This window comes from Eubalaena glacialis, chromosome 1 (assembly GCF_028564815.1).
Source record: "Eubalaena glacialis isolate mEubGla1 chromosome 1, mEubGla1.1.hap2.+ XY, whole genome shotgun sequence".
In the NCBI taxonomy this organism is placed as follows: domain Eukaryota; kingdom Metazoa; phylum Chordata; class Mammalia; order Artiodactyla; family Balaenidae; genus Eubalaena; species Eubalaena glacialis.
The window spans coordinates 219,739,293-219,765,244 of record NC_083716.1 but is presented as its reverse complement, the minus strand read 5'-3'; the positions used below and the strand labels follow the sequence as shown (position 1 = coordinate 219,765,244).

Sequence of the window (25,952 nt, the reverse complement as noted above, 5' to 3'; positions counted from 1 at the left end):
CTCCCTCCACCCACCACGCAAGCGCTCTCCTTGCTCTGCCAGCTTTGGAGAGGGGTGGGGGGCGGTGCCAGGCACCGGCTGGCTGTAGGTTTACTGCATCCGCTGGGTGTGTACCCCGCGAGCCCCCTGCTGCTCGTTGTAGAAGAGATGACACTCGGGGTCCCCCCGGATGGTTGGGGCGCCCTGGATCAGCTTCCCGGTGTTGGGGTTCACACACCAGCACTCCCCACGCTGCCCGTTCAGAGACATCTTGCACTGAGGAGAGAGAAGAGGACATGGAGGACACCCCGATAAAACGGAGGTCTCACCAAAATGCAGGCTCCGTTCGTGAGGTCTGGGTGTGCCTGCAATTCTGCATGGCTAATAGGCTCCAACGTGACTCACGCTGGTGCTGCTGGCCCAGGGACCGTGCTCTGGTCATCAGCAAGGCTGCTGGGGATGCCTCGTGATGGAAAGACTCAGCCCCCATCCACGGGGAGGTCCCATCCAGCCGGGGACCCAGTGTACTGGAGTTCACTCGTAGTGTGAGGCGGAAAACGCACATAAAAGTCAGCGTTAGCTCGGGTCCTACTATGTGCTGGGCGTGGCGTAAGCAGTCATATACGCTGCTCATTTACAGTTCATATCTAACATACACTCATTTAATCCTCTCAACCACCTTGTGAAGTAGGTACCATTACTTTACCACTTTAAGGACGATTAGAAGGAAGCCCAGATGGCTTCAGTAACTTGCCCGATGTCACAGAGCTAGTAAGAGCCACAGCCGAGATGCCAACCCAGGCATTCCCCTCCCAGGATCCCTGATCTTACCCATAAGCCAATTCCTCTTGCAAATCCCCGTTTACCCATAAGGTTCAGAAGAAAAGAAGATCACTATTTCTTCTTTTGAGCTCCAAACGAAGTAGCTGGCTTACATTTAGAGGGCAGGTTTATGAACAAATAGCTTTTAACGTTAGACTGCTATTTCAAAGGGCAAGATGCCTGGGCTGTGAAGGAGATGGGGAAGTGAGACACCCCCCCCCCGGGGGGATCAGCAGATCCCTGTACCCCATCTCCTGGCTCTGCACACCCACCCTTTAAAAGTCAGTTCTGACCTCCCAGTAGGACCACCAGGGGAGCCTTTGAAAAATCTGGTGCCCAGAAAGCACCCCAGACTCACAAAATCTGGATCTCTGGGGGTGAGGCCCGGGCATCCGTATTCTTTAAAGCTCCCTAGAGAAGCCCAGTGTGCAGCTGGGCTCAGAACCTCTGCTGGAAAACAGAATGGCCGGTGGACTCCACACCATCTCAATCTTTCTCTCTGCCTTACATGAAATGCACACAGACTTTTCCTCCCTATACAAGGGATGAGCTGGGGGAAGTGAGCCGTGCACTAGGTGAAAGGACAACTGACCATGTTAAACAGCCACTAACAATCGTCACTACAAACTCTATGTGGTTAAGTAAACAAAATTAATAATGATAAGGGGAAATATGCATACACACATAGATCATTAGAAGGCATATGAACAGAATGGAAAGGGGAGGAAAAAGGGCTCCTGGGTGTTTTACTTACACTTTCTACACTTCCTCTAATGTAGTGATAACACTGTTCTATTACCGTTTCTAGAAATATTTCAAGTGGCGATTCTCCACCCCTGATTCTCCTCCATCCCCTGAGATACTTGAAAACCAGAGAGGCTACTTGGTCAATGGTTTAAATCAGTGATTCTGGAAATGCCGTCCATGGATCATCAGCATCCTCTGAGAGCTGGTTAGAAACGCAAACTCTCAGACCCCGCTCGACCTTCTGAATGACGGTCTCCGGGGACGAGGCCCCAGAATCACCTGCAGGTGATTCTAATGCTCAATAAAAGTCAAGAAGCACTGGTATGAGCCGTTATTTCTCCTCCAAGAGGCTCCCTCCTATCCTGGACACCAAGTGCTGCTGGCAGGTAAGCTGGGTACATGGAGTCAGGCTCTGACAAGCCAGAAGACAAGAAGAGAAGCCCCGCCCCCGCCTTCCTTGTCCTGGCACCTGGCATCCCCACCCGCCTCCTCACAGAAGACTAGGTCTCCCACTCAGAGGCTTACAGGTGGTGGGGCAAGAACAAGGCACACCCAGGGTCCGGGGCCAAGGAGATCCTCGCTCACCTGTTTGAGGTTGTACAGGCCATGCTTGTCACAGTTGGGGATGTGCAAGGAGTAGAGGTGCTCCAGGGGCCCCCGCTCGTCGGGAAGGCGCATGGTGGAGATCCGCTCCAGGACCTGGTCCAGTTCCTGCTGGCAGGGGGTCTGTGGGCACAGGCACGCGGAGAGGATGCTTAGAGTGGGAACAGGCCCGTGCTTCTTCTGAAGGGACTTTCCCAAGGCCACACAGCTAGCTGGTGGAACCAGGAACTTCTGACACCCAGCCCAGCAATCTTACTACCATATGATTATGCTCTACCGCACCCCTAAAGAAAGTCACCTGCATATGAGTATTCCCTCCTCTCCTCCATCTGTGTCAACGGCTTTCAGGGGTCAAAATGGGAGCTACTTGCAAATACTGAATTCAAGTGGCTGCCTCTAGAGTATCTCTACACCCACCCAGTGGCCCAACCTCCATTCCCTTTCATAAACCCAACCAGGGCCAAGACAGCAAAGCCGAGCTGGAAAGAAGAAGAGGGGCAGCTGAGTGAGGGCAGCGTATTGCAACAAGAGTGGATTGCAACAAGTGGATCCATTGCAACAAGTGGATCCATCTATATCTCTAGCATCCATTGTTTTGCCTGTGTCACGAAGCCAAGCAGAAACGTGGAGATTTTAGAAGGAAGGGACTTCAAGAACCCATATGCAGAGCCCATTTCACAGCCAAAGATACTGAGGCTCCCCCCAAAGAGAAACTGATCAGCCTGAAGGTCACTGAGTATGTCAGTGGCAGAATCAGAAAGGAAAGTGCTTTGCCCGCAGGCACACAGGACGTGGATCTCATCGGGGGGCCCACATCCCCGCTTGCTGGGACACTCCCTTTGCACGTCCTCCCACCCCTCCAACCAGACCCGGCCCGCTCTGACCCTGGCAGGTGGCGGCCGCAGCTTCTTGGGCTCCTCCAGGCCGAGGTGATGTTTGCCACCCTTGCCCATCTGCCGGTGCTGCTCCGTGACCTTCTCCCGGAACACGGCCAGCTCCTTCATGCCCGACTTGAGGGGCTTCCGGCCAGCACCACCTCCACCTCCCAACAAGTTCACGTTCCCGTCCACGTGGTTCTCGACCAGGCCTCCCTCAGAGTGGTCCTCGCCATTGTCTGCAGAGAGAGGGAGGGAGGAAGAGCTGCAGGTCCAGTTTCCAGAGAGGTGGGCCCTCCAGGGACTATCTGGACCGCTGATAATGACAAGGAAGGCGATGACTAACATCTAAGCAATGGTGCTAAGTGATTTATGTGGATGATCCATTTCGGTTTCACAGCAACGATGAACACAATTAGCAACGTCCCCCAACTTCCATAGACGGAGAAGCTGAGACTCACGGAAGTCAATTTCTTGACGAAGATCACAATCCAGGATTTGAACGCAGGCTCTCTGACTCCAGAAAAATGCCCGGGTCACCTACTCTGCTCTGCCTCCACCCCAGGAGGTCAAGGGGGAGGATGGGGGTGGGGGAGCAGAGGGGCACAAACGAAGGATGACCATGTGGGCAAGGCTCTCACCAGGGAACAAGTAATGTCCATCACTCTTCCCTGAAAGACCTCTCAGATTCACCCACCACTAACTCCCCCTGTTTAAAGTCTTCATGATGTCTGGTCGGAAAAGGCATGGATCGGATGAGCTTTTAAAACTCATGCCACAGAGATCACTGGGCCGTGCTGTGTCTGGCGGGGAAGTGAGGTGGAGAGCCATGTTGCCACCAGAAGAACACAGCGTCCAGCACCCCTCCGCCATCACTCTTCCTCTGCCCGTCTGCTTCCTCCTCTTGTTGCCCTGACGCTCCACTCCTACGGCTGCTACAGCACTATCCCGGGACCCTGATTTGTCTCCTGTCTGTCCATGCATGCTGCCCCACCCCCCATTACATCGAGAGCCCCCAGAACAGGCACGATGACCACGCTGTAGTGGTCACAGGGTTATCACAGGGCGCGTAGCCTCATCCAGATGTCTGTCCAAGGACCAACATCCACTAAGTCTTTCGACTTTCTTAAACCTCCAGCCAGCCAGCAATAGGGAACAGCTCCTACGGTGCACACAGCTCAGGTGGAGGGGCCCTGAGAGCAGCCCTCCCCTCCCACGGTCTCACGCAGGCTTAGGCACGTCCAGCCAGGGAACAGAGTGAATGGTATGGAAGGGTCCTAACCAGGGTGACAATTTCTGGCAAGCTCTAGGTGGGCCGGGGCGCAAACAGCCCCTCGCAGACGCAGCAGGGCCAACAGGGTCTCAGACCACGCTGCCTGAAGCAGCCCCCTGCAGGGCTCAGGGAGCACGCAGGGGGAGTTTCCAAACAAATCTTGCACATTTTCTCTTCCCCTCTAATGCACCTCCGAAAACTTACAGCCTGGATAACATACCCGAATAATGGCTTTTACAATATTTCTACACAAGGGTTTCAGGCGAGGCGCCTAGTACTTGGCAGTCCTTTCAGAATTCAGGCACAGTGTGGTGGGCTCAGGGGGTCGCTGTCCTGGGCATGCTGTATGGTGGAAAGAGCTGGCCCTTACCTGTAAAAGGGGGCCCATGATACCCACTCTGGATCGTGAGCTTCGGTGTTCGCTCCCTCACCAGCTAAGGTGTGGGACCCTCTTCCGTGCCTTGGGGAGCCAGCGCCTGCATCCTCAGAGCATGCTCCAGCAGACTCTGGGGGACCAGGCACCAACAGGGTCCCTGGAAACGGAGGAGTTCAACAGAGGTTTATTCCCAACCCTTCCCTTCGCACTAGGCCTGACGCCTGGTTGGTTCTCACTAGCTGCAACATCCTTTAGAACCAGGCACATTATCTCCAGACTGGCAAGCGCTGGATAGGAGGGCGGACTCGAGTTGAATTCCAGCTCTGCCACTTTTTATACCAGCTGTATTTCTCCTGCATATATATCCACACTGTACCTCTGTTTTCTTAACCGTAAACTACTGGATAATAATAGTTCCTACTTTACAGAACTGCTGAGAGTATGTTACAGGTAAAGCCGTTAAGATACAGCGTGGAACGCAGAGACTCTATGTCCTGTTGGTGGTGATTACTTTGACGACGATGATGATGATGCCGATGATGACAGCTGCCTCACTGATCTGCTACCCCTGCCGTGTGGAACCCAATCAAGAAGCAGGAAGCAGAGGAAGATAAGCTTCTGAGCCTCAGAACAGCAGTCACCACATTCATGCATTGTAAAGCCATGATGCTTTCCTCACAAGTCAAGGAAAGTCAGTGCATGAAGAACCTTGACGGTTCGCAGTAGCACTGGTCAGATAAGCCTGGTTTCTGCATGTCTGGTTTCCAAGGCCACCGCAGAATAAAATCAACAAAATTAAAAGGAGAAAAAGGAAGGCATGTGGTCAGTGGCGAGAAGTATCAAATGGCAGGGAGGAAAGAGGACAGTAAAAAAACTGAACATGAGAACTCTGGGGACATTTAGTGCACAGCAAACAACTCCACAGCCATTGATGACCCCTGAAAACTTCCACGTTGTGTGGCCTGAAACAAGACTAGTGTTGATAATACGACCTTGGGGCATCCAAAAAGGAAAGGGGTAAACATGACAAGTATTCAGTATTAATAAAGATGTCTATCTAAAATTGTTAAACTTTAGAAAAATAAAAATTGAAATATTTAAATGAGTAAGCCCTTTGAAACCCGGAAAATTTTTCTCTAGAATGGCTATTTCTCCAGGTGCTCCGGGTAGCCCAGATTTTATCATAAATAAACCAAACGCAGATTAGATCCTGTTCCAGAAGCCCCAGCACCACCTGCAGGGGAAGGCTGGTTTGAAGCATCTGCCACCAAGTTGGGTGGGAGTCCTGATCCACCACGTTCTACATTCACCAGCCCCAAACTTTCCTCACCCACCCTGCCCTCCCCTTTCTGTCCTTGAAGCTGAAACAGCAGAAACCCAGAGGCCCCAAGAGAAGCAGTCCTGGTTCCCTGGCTCAGCTACCGGCCCGGTTCCCCTGAATGGGGACTGGCTGCAGCTTTCCCCTGGGACTGGTCAGGCAGCTGAGGCCAACCACGAAGAAGATCCCACCTTCCCTGTTCAGATACCAGAGGTAGAGGGCAGAAGGCTGAAGGAGAGGCTTGCGAGAGTCTGAGATAGACCTGGTAAATAAATAGGATGGGCTGATTCAGGTAACCTTCCATCTGCTTAACATTGACCTTGAAGCATAAGGCAGATGTTGGCACAAATGGGGGGGGGGGGACTCATCTCCATCCTCACCATCAGTTCTGCCATTTCCATTTCTACAGGCTTCTCTGCTTCTCTGCACCTGGACCTGGTGACACAATTTCAGGCTCCCTGTCCTCTTCCCTGCAGGCGCTGGCCCGGGGAACACAGGAGGAAGAGAGCAAGACGCCTAGAGAAGTCCTGCTTCCCCGGCTGCATTGGGAACCATGCAGGATCAAAGGGGGAAAAAAATGGGGACCTCTGGGTTGCCCTCGCCCAGCCCCTCGTACCTGAGTTCACCCTGGGCACAACAAACCCATCCTCATTGTGCCCTACCCAGCCTGCTTCCTGCCCACAGTGACAGAGAGAATCTGTGGAGACCTCAACACCACTTCTGCACTCGACGCCCTGAGTTCTGCTCACAAAGTAATTAGACAAGGGCTCTGGGAATTTCCCACCATTTCTGGAACCATCCGCTCTGCTGTCACGAAGCCTGTGACTCTCAGAAGCTCACCGGGTTCCTCTCTTTTGGGGGCAGGTTTGCCCGCCTGCCCCGAGGCTTAAATTAAGACAGCCCGTCTCCACTGTGGCTGCAATTACACATTCTCAGGTTGAAAGAGAGCAGGATGGCCCACATTTAGTCCTCTTCAGGAACGTCTGGGAAGGCTCCACTCACCAGAACCCAATGCCTGGAACACTCTCGGGATCAGGGTCTCCCAACCCCAGCACTACTGTCTTTGGGACCAGAAGATTCTTTGTTAGGAGCTGTCCTGTGTAAGACGCCCAGCACCATCCTGGGCCTCTACCCACCAGATGCCAGCGGCACCCTCCCCGAGTTGCAACGATCAAACACGTCTTTGAACATTGCCAAATGGTCCCCAGTTGAAAACCACTGTTCGGAGTTAGAATTGATCCAGAGGCCTGAAGTTCCCAGCCCAGTGCTGAGGACTCCCAGCCTCACATAAAGCAGATCTGAGCTCTACTGTATCCCCTCCCTCGGCTAAGACCCCTCCACCACTGTTCCATCACGAGGAACACTTCTGGCCTGTGAGCCTTCCTTCTTGGTGGTGGTGGTGGGGACCCCAGAGAACTCTTAGCCTGCTGACTCCTCTTCCCTAACTCTCCCGGCACTTGTACCACTGACAGGGGCCAAAGAAGCATCCTTTGGCTGAGCCCTAAATGTCAGCCCACAGTTAACGCTCAGAACCAGGCCCTCTGCAAGCTCTGGAAACACTGGATGGAAGAGAAGGGCACACAGATTAATGCACGTTCAGGGCTGCAGGCTGCAGGCTCTAGGCAGGGCTGGTCTGTTCATCAGGCACAGCAGGCACAGTGCCCAGGGCCCTAGGAAATGTTTTCATTTCTTTTAAAATCAGAAGAAAAAAATAAACTTTTAGGTCAAAGCAAACGTCTTCATATAACACTGATATGTTTGCAGTTATAAAATACGATTTTATAATTTTTTTGTGTTTGCCCACAAAGGCAAACATGTCTGGGGCCCCCAAAAGTCATAATGCAGCCCCACTCCAGGTCCCAGAAGACGGGGCTCAAGTGGGCAGTCCTATCCCAGGACAGAGGTGGCTTCCTGTCCTGAGATGTCCCTGACCGCTCTGAGCGGAAGGTCAGTTTCTCCACCCTCACGGAGGCCACCTGGGTTCAAGGGTATGTTTCATTCCATTCCTTTATTGATCTCATCATTGCCAACGAAAGTGCCAATAAGATGAGGAAATCCATGGGCCTGGTCTGCTGACGCAGGTGCTGACACCCCACATCTTGAAGTGGAAGCCCAGGACAGGGAAATGCAATTGTTGACTGGGTGGAGATCAGAAAAGACTGTAGGCTGAGAAGAGCCTTGATTCCTTGACTGATCCTACTCCCAGCCAAAGAGGTTCAGGGATTCAGCCTCCAAAGTCTGATTGCCTGGCTGAATCCTAGCTTTACCACTGAGCTGTGCAGCCCTGGACAAGTTACTTAAGCTCTCTGTGCCTTTACTGCTCATCCGTAAAACACGCACAAACAGGATCCACCTCCAATGGGTGGCAGGGAGGATTCCGAGAGCTGCTGCACGCATACACAGTGCCGGCACAAGGGGCTGGCCCGCAGCTGCTTCCTTTGCGTCCCACACTCAGGGAAGCACCCACACGGCACCGCACCCTCACACTCTGTTGGACAAGGACATTATCACACGTTACCAAGTTCTGCCCATACATTCTCTTATAGGTGACAGAGCAGTCCGCAGGAAAATATTCCACATGGAGAACTCCAGCTAGAGATGGAATTTGCCCTCAGAACAAAAATACCAAGTTGCATTTTTTTTCTCTGCCTAGGAGAGTTCGGTTCAGAATAATATTTATTAAGCAACCACTTATGTATGCAGCTCCATGGGCTAGAGTGCAAAGGTCACTCTAAGAGATGGTTCTTAGCAACCCAAATCACATAACTGGAAAAGCCTGCGGGCTTAGAGATGACTGACAGGGACCTCCAAGATTCCTGAAGAGATGTCCCTGTAAGGATTAGTAAGCAGTAGCTGTTCTCTGCCTAGTGACCCAGGAAATGGGTCAACGCTGAAGAAGGGAGTTTCCCAATTATGTACAGAAGGTCAAGCTTTTCCAAAGACAAGTGGGGGAGATGATAGAGGGAGAGTAGAGTCTCACTTGTGGGAGGCTTGAAGGGCGGGGAGAAGGCCCATCCTGCCATAGGGGCACTGCCACGCCTTCCCACCTTACATACCTGGAGAAGAGCTGAATGCGAGACAGATGAACCGAAAGGACATGGACAAGGTGTCCTATTTTACAGACAGCAAACCCAAGGCCCAGAAGGACCAGCGCCTGGGTCCACGAGGAGCATGCACAACCTCTCTGCTGTCATCAGAGGTGCTCCACGACTGGCCTGGGGTCCCCGCACTGCCCTGTGACCCGGCCTTACTAAGCTAGCCAAGCAGGGCAGCTGGAGGGGGACGGTCCAGGAGCAGAAAGATGCCTACTTCTGTGCACTGACACTCTGGCTTTAAAACTTAATTTTGGCACAGTCCTTTCCCCCGCAGTGTCATCTGGCTTGACTGTAGCACTGACAACCTTACTCAATGGACGAAGACCCTTTGTCTCACGAAACTTCACTTTCTCCTACTGTGATGCTTCGACCTCTGCTCCATTTGACAGTGGGCAACTCCTGATCTACGGGAGACCTTAGAGCACTCTGAGGAAAACAAGCCTTAAGAATCTAACAGCAACCCCCTACCCCTTCCTGCTTACGGTGTGAGACATCTGTCCTCATGCAGGCCTGGTGAGAAAAGGAGACCTTTTCCCAAAACCATCACACATCTTCATAAGAGGTTAATACATCTCCTTTCTTTCTTCTTTTCTTTATTCTGAAGAAACCCTAGCCATTTTCCAACCTTCTCCTCAGTCTATCTCATGATTATTTGGAAATCTAAGAGCTGAGGGCACCACAGAGATGATCTAACCCAACCCTAAATCCATCACTCCCTCCAGTGAACTCACCTCCTTCAACAGGTAATAGCATTCCAGGCCCTTTGAGAATGGATTCTAAGTAACAGGCCAGGGGAACGCTGGCTGCTTTCCTGGTTCCACCCTGGCTGGCCACAGAACTCACATGGCTCCTTCTTTGTTGATTTCTCCCAAAGTGCACTTAACCTTGACATATGTTGGGCAAAAGAATAAACACTAACTACCATCTTCCTCCTCCCTCCAGGACAACTTCTCCACTAACATCCATGGCAGTGGACAATTCATTCACAAACTCGAATGGGCAAAAAAACCCCAGGAGTCAAGAGCCCTGAATTCCAATCCTGGCTTTGCCACTGACAATTCACCCGTGATTTTGGCCAAACCCTTTAACCTTTCTGAGCTCTAATGTCTTATGTCTGAAAAATGAGAATAATCACCCTACCAAAGTGAAGGCTGCTACTTAAATAGGCTACAGCATTAGTACCACTCAAACTCCCAATGTGGGCAGAATCAGGCTTTGGAAGAAATGTGCAGATGATCTAGTTCTTGAAAGAGTAAATGAAAGGTGCATTTGTTTGGTAGAGGGGAAGGGTGGGTGACACCTGGTCTGCAGAACGGCCAATGCACGGGGGGAAAAATGAGTTATAAGAGACTTCTGCATCTACATCTTTCTACATCTTTCTTCTAAAGCTTGATTCTGTTGATTATATAAATTCCATATGTTGCTAAACATCAAAGCTCTCTGCCATCTGATGAAGTCCTCGGGCAAGGGTGGATTTGCCAAAATTACTTTACCTTTGCTTATAGAATTTAGGCAAAGGAGAGATGGGAGGAAGGAAGGGAAGAAAGAAGGGAGAGAGGGAAGGAGGAGAGAGGGAGGAAAAACAGGTAGAGTCTCATAACCGCCGTGCATGCACAGGTGAGGCAGGGTTCACAGGTAAACGCACCAACACGCAGGGGAAGCAGATTTTGCTGGAGAGGCTCTGAAGCCAGTCCCTTGGTATGGCTGACTATGCTCACCTAACTTCACCTAGCATATGGCCAGTTTGTTCAACAGCACACCCCACCCAGAAGCCGGGGTGGGTGATTCAGGTCTTGCTGGGAGGTGGGGGTGTGGGGGGACGTCGTCGGGGGCAGAAGTTAGAAACGGGTGGGGTAGGAAGGGGGCCTATTTGTTAATTTTCAGCTAAGGTTAAACCTGAAGTCCTTAGTCTCTCTGGGGGAGAGACATCACGTGCCTTCCTCCACCTGTTTTTAGCCTGTCACAGGTGGGCAGGCAGCAGCGGCCTCTCACACTGGCATCCTGAGTAGTACGTCCGTGGATGTCTCACGTGGTGGCATTCCAGCCCAGCTAATGACGTTCCTGGACGGGCCATCTACGCCCTGCCGACACCCAGCTTCACCCCAAACTCCCTTCCCATTCTCTGAGCCCCTGCTCCCTGCTAGGGAGCCAGCTAAGCAAACCTGACGTCTCTCAGATGCCACCTCGTTCTGGGAAAAATCCCTTCGGCCGCAGACCAGTAGCTCCTCAGTATGGGTTTTGAACAAAAGGTCTCCTCTCTGATGACACCCACCGCCCACCCGTACATAAGGACATGGCTGCAAACAAGCAGCTTCCTCTGATGTTCTAGACCCATAGGTCCCACAGGTGATCGCATCACACAAGGGCGGGAACTGGCCTTTCTCACCTTGAGACCATCTCCCTGCACCGACAGCTACCATGAGCCCATCACCTAGCTAAGGGCTGCAGAGCTGGGTAAAGTCTGTGCAGTGGGATGGCCAGTAGGCACCCAGCCCCATCCTCATACAGGGAAGGAACCGCCACTGGAGAGAACGGCGATGGTGGACAACAGGAGGGCAGAGAGGGCCAACTACCTGCCACGCCATTCTGAGCCCTTTTTGGATTTCCTTGGGAACACAGGCTCCTGAGCTCGAAGCCCTGGCCATCCAGTTCTAGTGTGGCAAGAAGGGCAGCACTGGCCGGAAAGCCAGAGGCCCAAGGTTCTGATCCTGACGTTACCGCCAGGCCTGGGATTCTGAATGATGCCAGGCTGGGTGTTTCAGATGTGCAGGCCCCGGTGTGCTCAGCTGTAAATTCAGGGAGTTAGACCAGGCAAACAGTTCCCAATTGTAGCTGTTCATCAGAAATCATCTGAAGAGCCTGCGAAAAATAAAGTCCTACACTCCGGCCCCAGAGCTTCAGAGACAGCAAGCCTCTTGGGGGCGGGCAGGAGGGGTCAAGGACTCTGTACTTTTAACAACCGCCTTCCAGCTCAGGGCCCCATTCCTCTGTGATTCCTGCCTCGGTTTCCTGATGAATTTCTTGGTGATGGGAGAAAAGGCTTCTGTTCAAGAGATACGGCTTCACATGTACACTTTGCAAAGACGAAGCCTCGTAAGCTCTTTGCACCCACTGACATGCGGGTTCAGAAACAGACACACGTATATGCTTGGATGCACATACAGCGGCCCTCCTCGGCCAAGCATCATGGAGGTTTCTAGAGCATCTCTCATCGCGGGCTCCCCCTCGAGTGACCAGAAAGCGCAGGGCCTCCCTGCCTCTGCGCTCTCCAAAGGACTGCTTCATAAAACACCAGGGTCATTCCTGGAATCGCCAAGACCTGGGGAGGGTCAGAGCTGAGGCAGACAGTTTGAGAAAACAAAAACATGCTCAAATTCAGCCACGGTCCTCTGGGGTTCTGCGAGCCAGGCTGTCCTTGAAGAGCCAGAGAAATTGATATCAAGATGGTCAACAGCACTATCCGCTTTCCCTCCTTTCCGTGAGTCCCCAACATCTCTCGTCTGGTTCAGCTAAAGCCATCTGAGAACCTGGCAAGGGGACCTACCTGCTGAAGGCCCACGTGAGCGGAGAGTGTGCTTTGGTGCAAACCTGGACCAAAGGCTTATGGGAAGAGTGTGCCTGACCCAGTAATTCTACTTCTCTCTGACATGGGCACAAAAACGTTCATTACAGCATCACTGTACTTGCCAAAAGCTATTAGCAATGGGATCTACTTCTCTCTGACATGTGCACAAAAACGTTCATTACAGCATAACTGTACTTGCCAAAAGCTATTAGCAACGGGATCCGAAAGCCTTTCAATAGGTGAATGGATAAATAAAATCAGTAGGGTAATACAATGGAATAATATACAGCAGTTAAAAAGTATAGCTCTGACCTGTGTCTATCAACATGGGTAGATCTCAAAACCTAAAGTGGACGGGGGAAAAAGTTGCAGAATGAAACCTTTTATGTACATTTTCCATTATCTCAGAGAATGACTCTGAAATATTGGTCATTCATTAGCAAATCTGTTTAGCTAAGAAAGAGAAACACTAAATGATGCTAGTGGTTGTCTCTGGGGAGGAAGGACAGGGAACAGGTGGCTGGTGGGGAGGGCCATCAGCGGAAGCTTAAAAAAAAGACTTGAAGTAAAAATGACAACGAAATATCAACCGTTCCCAGCTGTGGGTGGTAGATTGGCATTATTATGTCATTCTTAGTATTTCTCTGCATTTTTAAAGTTTTCTTTTAAAAGAAACTCACTCCATCCACCTCTCACCCTCCTTGTCAAGCAGGGGTATCAATAAATACAGGTGCCCCTTGAACCCCACTGGCTGGGGGAGGACCAAATCACAGTGACATGGCCAACCTCAGTGCCACTCTCAGAGGCCAGTGTCACAAGAGCCACCTGTCTGCCAGTCGGAGACTGACCATGGGCTCCCGGCCAGGTCTGTGCAGCATGAAGAACTGGGAAATGAGTCAGAGGAAAGACTCGAAGAGAGTGGAAGCGGGTCACAGGGTCAAGGAGGGGAAGATGCAGGAATCAACACTCAAGGGCCACTCATGCCCAATGGAAGGGAAACAGCTGTTCTGGCTTCCTAAGGAGCAGGGAGGTAGCAGCCTTAAACCGAAATGGGAGAGATCCACGTTAGAAGCCACCCGAGTTTCATAGGAAGAACTAAAATGAGTAACAAATTGCAGGTGGAAAAAAATTACACACCTTCCTCTGGTATCGTTCGGGAGGAAGGAGGATGGACAATATGGCCTCCAAGTGTCCAAAGGCCACTTGATTGAGTGGATGACGGGCATCCCTGGGCCAAGCACCTTGTAATTGGACTCAGCTTCCTTCACAGCCCTGTAGCCTGAGTGCACTGGCACAAAGCCATGGGTCCATGCTTTTCCTTCCTCCTCCAAAGGAGGGAGCTTCTTGAAGACACAAACTTGTACTTAGCTTCCATAGAGTGTAAAACAAACTACACATCATGAAAGGAGGGCAGGAAGGGAGACATTTTGTGTGCTCAATTTGCCTTTTTGGAAGAAAGAGATTGCGCTTTCGTCTTCCAATACTGGAGATTCTTTTCCTTCTGTGACTTTATCCACCAGAGAGGGGTCCCATTATTTCACATCAAGATCTTCCCAAGAGCCTTGGTCAAAAGGCTAAAACAGCACCCGTTTACTTACATGAGATGTAGCTACATCTCTACTGACTTGGTTTCTTCTTAGATAATATCCAACTTTTTCAAATGCTTTTCTTGCTCCCCTCCAGGATCAAACAGCATGTGCTGTGGGAGAGGGATAGCTTGGGAGTTTGGGACTGACATGTGCACGCTGCTCTATTTAAAATAGATAACCAGGACTTCCCTGGTGACTCAGTGGTTAAGAATCCACCTGCCTATGCAGGGGATACAGGTTCAATCCCTGGTCGGGGAAGATCCCACATGCCACGGAGCAACTAAGCCCGTGCGCCACAACTACAGAGCCTGTGCTCTAGAGCCCATGAGCCACAACTACTGAGCCCACATGCCACAACTACTGAAGCCCACGTGCCTAGAGCCCATGCTCCGTAACAAGAGAAGCCACCGCGATGAGAAGCCAGCGCACCGCAACGAAGAGTAGCCCCTGCTCGCTGCAACTAGAGAAAGCCCGCTCGCAGCAACGAAGACCCAACGCAGCCAAAAATTAATTAATTAATTTTTGAAAAGGCTATCTGTATAAAAAAAAAAATAGATAACCAGATTTTCCTGGTGGTCCAGTGGTTAAGATTCCATGTTTCCAATGCAGGGGGCGCAGGTTAGACCCCTGGTCAGGGAACTAAGCTCCCACATGCTGCATGGCACGGCCATAAAATAAGATAAAATAAAATGGATAACCAACAAGGACCTACTGTATATGTATAGCACAGGGAACTCTGCTCAATACTCTGTAATAACCTAACTGGGAAAAGAATTTGGAAAAGAATAGATACATGTATATGTATAACTGAATCACTTTGCTGTACACCTGAAACTAATACAATATTGTTAATCAACTATACTCCAATATAAAATAAAAATTAAAAAAAAAAAGCATGTGCTACAGGTGGTATGATAACTGTATCTGTATAGAGTCAGTCTCATAGCTTGTACCTGTGCTCAATCAGTGTTTAAACATTAGGAAAGCTGACTATCCAAAGAGCATTCCACCGCTCTCCGGCCTAGAGTATCCTGTTATATTACTTCTTTTTCTCATGTTTCTGGTCTCTCCCTCACCATCTAAGCCCCAGAGCAGCAAGAGTGGTCAGGAGAGAAGAAAGGCACTGAGCGAACAGAAGCATGAATTGGAGAGGAAGGCTACTTCCCTCTACCAGGACCCACATTCAAACAGCTGTCCTTGCACTCAGCTCTGATGTCACTGCACACACCAGCTCCCATAGACCATAAACACTGGGTCCCACTCGCCTCTCTCCTTCCACCCTCTCCTTCTGCCAATTCTTCTCCATCCCCAGACGGCTCCCAGATATCCCAGGCCTGACAAATTGAACCCAGGGGATGCAAAAAGAAACTAAAAACCTGCAAAGATGTCCAGGATTGCCGGCCACACTCTCAAACCAGCACAAGAAGTGTCTTGAATATAAATAAGTGTCTTTAAATAGGTCACCATGCTTTCTTTTCCTTCAACTAAAAGTTCACTAATTTTGTCTGATATAAACCTGCAGCACATCAGTTGTCTTCCTTGGTTATGCTCTCTTGGTTTAGAGGCAGCAAAGGAACCACAGATAACTAGCAGGGCCTCAAGTAAGAATCCTCCCCTCAAGGGGCATGAATGGACCTTGGTCCGCGGTCAGCCATGGTAGGACCACAATGAGTAACAACGGCACCAAAGGTCATGACTGCCCTCTGGAAAACCCTCCACCACTGACTCCATTCTGGACTTTCCAAAGCAAAGGGCAGCTGTCCAGGTAAGCCACACCCTGTGGAAGCAGCCACACTTCCTTGCAGGATTCTTAAGTGCCCCTTCTTAATAAACTTGGCCAATCAGCAAACAGCTAATAAAAACCAGCATTTGCCTTCTTCTGTTCTGTGTGTTGACATCAGAGGGAGAAGAGAGGGAAAAGGGATCAAAATCAGTACGACTCACCTGATTCTCTGAGTTTCTAACCCTGTGCTAAGTAGTCTGTGTACAGAACTTTGCTTTATCATCAAGCAATCACATGAGGTTGATAATTTCTTATCACGCTTGACTAAGAAGCCATACGGTGTGAGGCCAATGGCACAAAATCACGCAGCAACAGCAGAGCCAAAACCAAATCCCAGGTGGTTTAACTCCATAGCTCTTAACCAACCAGAATGGCGTTTGGTCATTGGTATCATGGTAAACTCCTGAGCAAGACCTTGTAACCCCAGGGCTTCCTTTCTACTGTTCCCCATCACCTTGTCTCTTCCCATCTCCACAGGAGCCTCCCTCATCTTCCCAGGGAAGGAAGCCATCAGTCATAAGCCAGCGGCCCCCACCCAACCTCAAAAGCCCTTAGGATCCAGTAAACCCATTCCTCCCCACCCCCCTTTATCTTGCCTGACACACCTCCTGCCAGTGTTGCTATAGAAACCACCCAGCGTTATCAGGCAATTGCAAGGGCAGGGCCCAGGGGAACTGTCATTTTCATTTTATCTTGGCCTCAGGCACTTTAGAAAGTAAGTTCCCCATCCACAGGCAACTTGGCACCTCCATCCAGAAGTCAAGACAATAGACCTAAAAGAAACTTCCTGGGGAGTTGCATAAAGGAACATTTTTGAGAAGTTATGCCTTAATTACTACCTCCCAGGGAAAAGGAGCTTTTCCAAGCAGCAGTATATAATTCACTGCTTCCCTGCATGTGTGAGTCTGATGGAATGGAGCTCTGGAATGAGAATCTGGAGACCCAGACTCCGTTCTGGTCCGTCCATTCTGGTCTGTACTTGCCTTGGCATTTGAACCTGAATGCGGCCTTGATTTCTTCACCTGTCAAGTGGGGAGAATCTTGAGGCTAAAACAGCTAGAAAAAACAAAAAACCTACAGTCAGACTTCCCTGGCAGTCCAGTGGTTAAGACTCTGTGCTTCCAATGCAGGGGGTGCGGGTTAGATCCCTGCTCAGGGAACTAAGATCCCACATGCCGCTCGGTGTGGCCAAAATATTTAAAAAAAAAAAAAAAAGCTACAGGCGTTTGGGTAGAAGTAGACAATATCTAGAAAAAAAGCAATTTTAATTATGCTTATGTATTTTGTCATTTACCCTTTGAGGCTGACCCTTTGCTCACTGCACCTCTACAATCCAACTCAGATCACTCCAGCTAGAAGGCCCCCATCTCTTCGACCCCTATCAGGAAGGAACCCCTGAGCCTCCCCCCTCCTCCCCAACTTACCAAGGCCTCCCCAGGCCAGTGCCCCTCCCCTCAGGGCTTCCTCACCCGCAGAGCTCAGTTCCTTGAATGAACACAGGCTGACACACCTACACCCGTCCACTAATTAGAAACCTCCCCAGGCTCTGCTCAGGGCCAACTTAACCAGGGCCTGTGGGCCAATTCCCCAGCCCAGCAGCTGGAGGTCTGCCAGCCCCTGCTCCCTTCTCCCCAATCTTCACTCCTGCCCTGCCTCCCAAGAGCCAGGAAGAGATGTGGGGCTGGTGGCCAGAAGGGGCCCCAAGGGCTGCCAAATGCCCCCCTCCCCCCCTACAAAAAAAAAGGGGAAAGGAAACAATTCCTCACTACAGTCGACTCTGTATTTCTTTCCGGGGGAGCCGGCTTTCTGAGCAAGGTCTCCCTCTGCGTCCTGACTGACACCCAGGAGCTGAGCCAGTCCAGATCTTCCTTGGCTTTGTTAAGGAACAGGAGTGGCCCAGGAGGGGGAGGGGAGGGTCGAGGATCAGGAGCCAAGGAGGGGGAGGGACAGAGGGAGTTGGTCCATTTTTCAGTAGGGAAAAAAATCTCCTATAGCCCATCCACTCTATTCAGAGTCGGGGAGAGGGTAAGGGAGGGGGCAGTTACTCTGGAACCTGAAAGCCAACGCATTTCTCTGGACCCACCACCCCCTCTGTAAGGAAAGCTTTGCCTCTCCTCCCCCCTCCTCCCCACCACCACCAAGGTCCTCAGAGTTTAACAAGACCGTCCACCCCAGATGCCCAGTGGCAAACGCTGTGCTTTGTCCCTATTGTGCTGGGTTTCACCACAAGCATCTGCTGACCCCTGAAGACTCAAGCATCCAGCTTCCCTGCTTCCTGGGGCCTCGACTCCATCAGATGCTTGACAACAGACACTGTGTCATGTCATCGTGGCCAGACGGGCCATTCAGAGGGCTTTCCGGGACCACAGGTGGAATCAGACATCAGGAAGAGCCCCAGGGCCCAGAAAACACTCCCCCATGCCTGTTGAGAACCCCTCAGGCCCCACTCCACTGGGGAGTGAGGTCAACGCTGGAGACGGCGTAGTAAGAAAACATCGCTTTTTTGGATAGAACATCCAGTTTCTTTGCCAGGATCATGTTCAACTTTCTGGCACCCTAGGCCCAGACAGGATGGACCTGAAAGCCCACTTTCCTGGGGCAGGAAACGGGCACCATGGGGTCTTCACTGGCTGCACTGACAATACGACAGCTCACCCGGCACACGCCCTGTGTACCAAACGTGTTAGGACACACTGGTTCTGACCCTCTTCTGCTAAAGCCTGGGTCCTAGCAGGTGTCCTGTGGAGGCCATCCGTGGAGGAAGGCGCTGCCCACCCCTGAAATGTGGCCTCAGGGATTCCCCAGTCCTCTGAACTCCAGCAACTGGAGAGCTGGGTCCTAGAGGTCGGCTGGCAGGTGAAGGCAGGACTCAGCTTCTGGGTGCTGGTGTTCTTCCTAATGTCCAATTCCACCTGTCCCGTTTCTGAGCAGCAAGGCCAGCAAGAGTACCCAGGGTCAAACTCTGGGGCCCCCTCTGCCCCCCACAGTCCCTCCACCCCCATTCGGGCACTACAGTGAAGCTGCCAGAAGAATGGTCAGCTCCAGATCCTAGTGCACAAGCCCTAAAGAGCACCACCCAACTTATCCATAAAACGTGCCAGCCTTGGACCTCAGGCCATCTGCTTATTGTCAACTGGGTTTATTCTGCATTGAAAGTACAGTTTCATTACCTTTTCCACAAACAGCTCCACTACCGTCTGTCTGTGAAAATGGGTCAGAGGTATGGATGTTTCCATTTTATGAGTGGAGAGATGGAAATCAAGTGGCTCATTACAGAAAAAAACCAAAAAACACCCAAGTGCAGAGACTTTTTATGTATTATCTATCTGTACACACACCACACGCGCGTGCACACACACACACACACACACGCAGACATGACCCTATGAAGTTGGCGCTATCAATTCCTCATTTACAGATAAGGAAACTGAGGCTCAGAGAGAATATATCTCTTGCCTCGGGTGGCAAGTACGTGGTAGGAAACTGGGTTTTGAACCAAAGCCACTTCACACCAGGATGAGGCCCCTTAACGCCTGGTACAACCTTCAGAGACAGGTGGCCTGCCTGACACAGCCAGTCCGGCCTTTGTTTTAAAGGCCACCTAAGTGTCAGAGAGGAGACGTCGCTTGCCAAGATTAAGGCAGCTAAGAGAACCTACTACGTGCCAGGCATTTTGCATTATCATAGCTGACCTCACACGTACCCCATTTGAGAAATACAGTCATCCCCATTTCACGAAAAGATAAGACCCTGGCCCATCATCACTCAGGTTCTCAGAGATGGGCCTGTATTGGAACCCAGGTCAATCTTCCAGCAAAGGCCAGGCTGCTTCCACATTCATCCACTGCCCACCAGCTCTTCTCTCTAGAGGCCTGTCCTGGAACCCTTCTGCCCCTCCTGACTACTGCACGCTGGACACTTCCATTTCTGAATTCCCCAAGTTCTAGTAGGACTTGGGCCTCTCCAAAGAGTCAAGGCAAATAACTGAACGGTGGCCCAAGCATCACCTGCACGTGGCAGGTGTCCAGGAACAAACCTTCTGGCTGACGGGGGTCAAAGGTTTTTTCTGCCAGCAGCCCGCACTCACTTGCTTGGTCGCAGAGGCAGAGGGGTACAGAGGAAAGACGGCCAGGTTAGCCTCTCACCTCACTACTTAGCTGCTCAGGTGGCCCCTCCATTGAGCCCCAGAGTCCACACCTGCGGAATGGAGGTAAAAAGCCTCCCTTGCAGGGATGCTGTAAGACAGGAGACAAAGCAGGCAAAGAAGCAGTTCATACCAGGATGAGGACAGACGGGAGGCTGCCTGCCATCTCAGCGAAATGCTGGCCAGAGACAGCAAGGAGAAGCAGAGGGGCTCCAAACATCTGCCAACCAGATCGCCAGCGCCCTGGCGCATTCGAAGTATAACCTCGCTCCTCTGTGCCTTGGTTCTGGCAGAAGCAGCCCTAGCAGGCACCCCCGCCCACGAAGCCCAGCCCCTGCACTGCCAGTCAACCGCCGTCCTCATTTAAGGGTCAGATTTGGTTCAAGCACGCCAATCCCCAATCATCTACGTGGTCTCCATCTACTTGGATCCCTGAGGAAGGCCAGACCAATCTATTTCCCATGTCATTTTCTCGAGCCCTGTCCACCTGCTTAGCAACCAGCCAGGTGTGCTAGAATTATAGTAGGAGAAGCATGGGAGAGAGAGGAGAACGGTCCAGAGTGGGTTGTGAAGACAGGATGGAGAAAGCAGAGGAGGAAAAGGGGAGCTGGGAACACAGAGAAGAGAGAGACTAAAACTAAATGCAGTCCCTGGATATGCAGTCTCTTTAAAAAATAATGATAATGATAACCAAGCCTTTTTTTTTTTTTTTTGGTACGGTTTTGTAGTATGTGAGGAGGACCAATAACAAAACCAAACATGGGCACAGCCTGTTCATTTTCTACTTCTCCCTCATTCCCTTTAGCAGCCCCTGCCCTGCCCACCCCTCCCCCCGCTCGGGTACTCCTCTCCTGCATTTCATTAGAACCAAGAATTTTTGGAACCTGCTCATATCAGAACTTAGCAATTGTGTGTCCCATTTTCTACAGCAGAGAAGAGCTAATCTGAGAACCGAGGAGAAGCTAACCTGATAAATGGGCTGGAGAACAGTGAGGCTCTCAGAGTCACCCTCAGTGTCTGACAGCTGGTGACTGAACACATACATCTCTACTCTCAGGCACCTTGCAGGCATTTCTGTAGGAATTCTTTCCCCCAAAGGAATGATGTGCCTGAAAAGTTTATTTTAAAGCTCACTGCTAAGGTAAGCTAATAGTGAGAACCATCTAAGCCTCCCTTTTCCCTTTGCCTGCCAGGAAACTCAAGGGTCCAATTAGGCCAAGAACCACTGCATAGATAGACCCTCATGTCCACAACAGATGGGTTTTTCTTTCCCCCCCTCTCCTCCACCACCTATTCTAATTCAGAGACTCCTTACCTCTGGTTTTGTTTTTGTAAGATCTTTTGACACTGTTAATAGGATTTTTTTTTTTTCTCAAAGCTTCCTCAAATATCTCGTCAAAGGAACAGACGGGGTCATTATCACTACACATAGGGAACGATCTCCGTGAACACTCTGGATAGGAGTGGAAGGTGAGCAGGGAGACTGCGGGCAAAGACTCCAACACTGCCAGCCTCTGCCTAGTTGGTTCGGGACCTGTGGAGTCACACCCTCCAGACCAGCCCTGCTTCCAAGGCCACAGCGCACAGAGCCACACCTTGCTTAATCCCTGTAGTCAAGGAACTACAGGTCTCCAGTCTCCCCAGAGGGACCCAGAAGCAGCAGCCCTCCAGTCTCCCATCTCCGCTTCCAACACACTCAGGCAGAGCAGCTCAGCAGAGCTCGTGCTGGGTAGTCTCTCTAGGGCAGGGGCTGGGGGAAGGTAGTGAAGCTAGCAATCAGTGACAGTAGGTCCCACTCATTCCCCAAGACTATTTTACGACTTTGAACTCAGTATGCAAATTTATGCAAGACAAGATGCAAAGCAGCGCTCTGAGCCAGAAGTCCCGTTGCTTTTTCTCCCCCTTCTTTGAAGCTGCACTGAACCACTGTAAATCAGCCCTCGCCTCTGCCCCCCTTTATGCTCCCCCAGCAACTGCAGATGCAAAGCCTCCCCAGGCCCGCCCGCCGGCCGGCCGGCCCACCAGCCCGCCGGCCCTGGGACTTTGAATGACTGCACATTTCTATAGCACCTTTATAAGTGCAGCGGGCCAGACGGCCACTTGGGCAGCTCCGCCCCTCGGCATAATCCCCGGCATTGTACACGGAAGGGAAGGAGGCAGGGGAGATGCTTGAGGAAGCCAGTTCGGCCCGGCCGAGGCCCTGAATTCTGAAAGGGCCCAGATTGGCCCAGGCCTGCTTCCTTTTCTTTCCCTAACATTTCTAGGCACTTCTGCTCATGCCACCACCAAATATACCCACACATTTCTCAGGTCCAGACTTCACGCAGATCTCAGGGTCCCCCTCCTATTTTTCTTCCAGGCCCACCCACTCTAAGCCCCACACCCCGCAATCCACGCCTCCGTCTGACTTCTGGGTTTCTTTGAATCACCCAGTCCCAGCCCATCACCCCCATGGGATGCAGGCTCAGCACCCGCTGATGTGCCCACCCCCACCCCCTGCATCCCAGCCATCCCCAGGAAGCCAGCAACACAGCCCCTGAGTCCAGGGAACAAAGACAAAAGAGCTAACAGCAAAGCCGGAACTGCTGGGGTTTGCTGCCTCGAAATAAGAGGGTATGTTTAAAATTCTCAAAAGCAACCTGCTCAAAGAGGAATGCAGGCTGGGATGGGGCGGGGGGGGGGGGGGGTCATTCTTCAGAGGGGGGAGGAGAAGTGGGATATGAAGAGGAGGCGGCAGCATTCAGGGCTAAGGTTTCATCGGGGCCACGTCCTTGTCCGCACACCCCACCCAACTCGGACCCCCGCAGTCCCCACTCAGCACCCCGATCCCCGCCCTGGCTCAAGACCCTCTCCTGCAGAGGAGCCTCAGAACTCCCCCCTCTCTCTCTTCCCTGCATCCCAACAAGCCCAGGCTTCTCCCCCCAGTGCCCCCTTCCCCTCAGCCCTCTTCCCGCCTCAGACACCCTGCTCTTAGCACTTCTTTCCAGGGCACCCGCTCAGCTTCCACCCACCCCCAACCTTGGTGTCCCCTCTTCCCAGTCTGGAGCACAAGAGAAAAATGCGGAAGGCGGCTGTCTGGCCGCTGGGAGCAGGCTGAGGAGGCAGCTGGGGCTAGCTGGCGGAAAGGAGTCCCATAACCAGGCAGAAAATCCACAGTGACATTCTTCCCATGAACTCACCCCATTGTCCCCGAGCTCCCCTGACGACTCCAGGGAGGAGTGAATGGGAGAATTCCCAGCATCTGTTCCCTTCTGAAGACCCTAACCTGCCTCTGGGGGTTGGGAGGCAGGAGAGTTGGTTTTCAGGCAGAGAGTGAGAGGAATGAAGAATGAAAAAACACCCCCAAACAAGTTTTTTGAGGGACACAACCAGGCTGGGAAGGTTAGGAAGGACATGTGCCACGCGCTTGGTTAAAACAGTCAGAATCCAAACGAGTCTATGAACGTGGAGGCCTTTTGAACAAAAGTTCACCCTGCTGAGGGAGATGTTTAGTTTGTCAGAGTTCAGCTCAGAAACCACAGTACCTCCCCGGTGGACCACGGGGTGCTAGGGGGCGAAGGAGGAGGAACGCAGGACTGGGGGGGATGGGCACCCCCAGTGAAAGGACCTTTGCTGAGTCTTTTCCCTTTTACTATTACTTTCTAAGAGAAGCTGGAGGAAAGGGTTAACTTCGAGGCAGGCTAGGGAGGGAAGCAAGCCGGAGTGAGAAGAAAGGGACTTGAGGGGTTCCGCTCAGAGGAAGCCCTAACTTGCTGTGCACTCAAGGTCAAAATGCGACAAAGAAAAGATTTCAACTCTGACCCCTAATTGTATTCCCAAGGAGAACAGGGAAAAAAACAATAGCAGGCTGAAGGAAGGGGGGCGGGGGGTGTCCAGGGCGGGAGGGGGCCAAGGACCGCAGAAGCTGACAAGCAAGCAAGAATTTTTCACTTTTTCTTTTCTTTCTTTCCTTCTTTTTTTTTTCCTCTAAGTTTGAGAAACTTGCTTTTTAAACAACAGCAGCAGGCAGTGGACACATTTCACCACTGTCTCCAAGAGGAAAGAAAATAATTACAGCTTCCTCCAGACCACTGGGGCAGGAAGCTTTTGTAAGTTAAAAAATAAAACCGACAACAAAAACAACAAACAACAACAACAACAAAACCAACACGTGAGAGATCTTTAAAGCCTGGTTGTGTCCCTCAAAAAACTTGTTCGGGGGTATGCGAGCTCCGTACAAAGAACCTCAGGGCCCCCATTCTATGGGACAGGAAGAGCTCCCTCAATTAGGATGGGAGGCGGGGGGAGGGCAACACCTCGCTCCGGTAAGAGTAGCTGCGCCCCGGCCCAGGCATCCTCCTGCCGGACGCCCGGGGGCCCAGATGCTAAACTGAGCGGCCTGGCTGCCCCCGCCCCGGACCGCAGCCGGCGACCCGGCTTAAGTTACAGTGACTCAACGAATGGGGTCTCTTCCTCGCCTCCCAAACGTCCCTCTCTTATCGTTCCACCCAACATAAAAGCAAGAGCCTTCTTCGTCCTCTCTGTAAAATAGCAGCGTTCCTTTTTAATTTTCCCCCTAGGCAGCCCACCCTACAAAGTACCAACAAGTCCTTTCTTCTCACCTCACAATCCCAGAAGGAAGGGACCTCAAGGCGCCGCTGCCTTCTCCTAGCGCCCCCTTCTCACTAGAGGTCCCTGGTGTCACCGGTACCCGCTAGCCTCAGCCCCCGGCGGCGTCCTCCACCAGGACCTCTCCAGGAACCTTCGGTCGGCGGTCACCAGCTCAAGCGGCGCCCCGCATAAGCCTCAAGCTCCTACTCCCACCGATCTGACCGACACCCTCCTCCCCAGGAAATCCCCCCTCCAAAAAAGAAGTCAGGGTACATTCCACCAGGGAAGCCTATGGTAACAGGGATGCCTTCTCTCTCCCCATTTTTCCCCACCAAATTAGTAGCCGGGGATCTTCCGCACACTCGAACTCCAGTTCCCCTCCCCGGGCCTGACTTTCGGGTCCCCCCTCCCAACAATCGCCCAGAGCCGGTCCAGGACTCCGCTCTTCCTCCGCTAAAACGGTCTCTGAGGTTCCGCCACACATTCCTTCCCTCCAGAAGGGCCGCCAGCCAGGCTCCCCCGCTGCCCTCCAAGTTTCTCCGAACTAGTTGTCCCAACCAGCGTTACCTGCAACCTGCTCGGGGCTGGCGCTGTACTCGGCATCCCCGTGCTTTTCGCAAGTGCCCTCGCCGTGGACCAGCGCCCGCAGGGGCAGCTCGGAGCCCGGGTGGGGATAGCAGCGCAGCCCCTGGCCGCAGCGCGGGGTGTACACGCCGCACCGCTCGCCCTCCAGCCGGGCGCACACGGAGCAGCAGCCGCAGCCCGGCTCCCGGACCAGCTCGCAGGGCACGCGGGCGTCGCCGGCCGGCCCGGCCTCGGCGGCGGGCTGCGCGGCGGGCGGGGGCTTGCAGGCGGCCAGGCTCTCAGACGTGCAGGGCGGGCAGCGGAACAGCACCTCGGCGCGCGCCCCGCGGCCGCCGCCGCCCGCGCCCAGCAGCAGCAGCAGCAGCGGCGGCAGCAACGGCAGCGCGGGGCCGCCCAGTCTCGGCAGCATGTTGGCGGCGGTGAGCGCGACGGCGGCGAGCGAGCGGGCAGGTGGCACGGCCCTGCGAGCGCGGGAGCCGCCTCCTCCGCTTCTTTCTCCTCCCCCGCCGCCGCAGCCGGGTCCTAAAGGGCCCTGCTTCTCCCCGCCCCCTGCCTTCTCCCCTCCCCCTTTTGGAGACCACCCCCTTCCCCCGACACTCCCGCGCGCG

The 25,952-nt window shown here is 52.4% G+C and overlaps 1 protein-coding gene across 1 annotated transcript; it reads right to left on the bottom strand.

Annotated features, from left to right (window-relative positions):
• Positions 1–25,858, bottom strand: IGFBP2 (insulin like growth factor binding protein 2). The gene is made up of 4 exons (XM_061204855.1): positions 25,327–25,858; positions 3,036–3,265; positions 2,134–2,274; positions 1–255 (listed from the first exon to the last, which is right to left on the bottom strand). The coding sequence occupies exons 1-4, from the start codon at positions 25,751–25,753 to the stop codon at positions 91–93; spliced, it is 963 nt and encodes a 320-aa protein (XP_061060838.1). The 5' UTR covers positions 25,754–25,858; the 3' UTR covers positions 1–90.
• Between the last annotated feature and the right edge of the window lie 94 nt (positions 25,859–25,952).

Bases quoted from the DNA above. Each gene is read 5' to 3' on its own strand.
- IGFBP2 (XM_061204855.1), bottom strand. From the start codon at position 25,753: ATGCTGCCGAGACTGGGCGGCCCCGCGCTGCCGTTGCTGCCGCCGCTG. The intron at 3,266-25,326 runs GTAACGCTGGTT...CTCTCTCTGCAG, and splicing joins CAGCCCCGAGCAGGTTGCAG to ACAATGGCGAGGACCACTCT. The intron at 2,275-3,035 runs GTCAGAGCGGGC...CTGTGCCCACAG, and splicing joins TGCGGCCGCCACCTGCCAGG to ACCCCCTGCCAGCAGGAACT.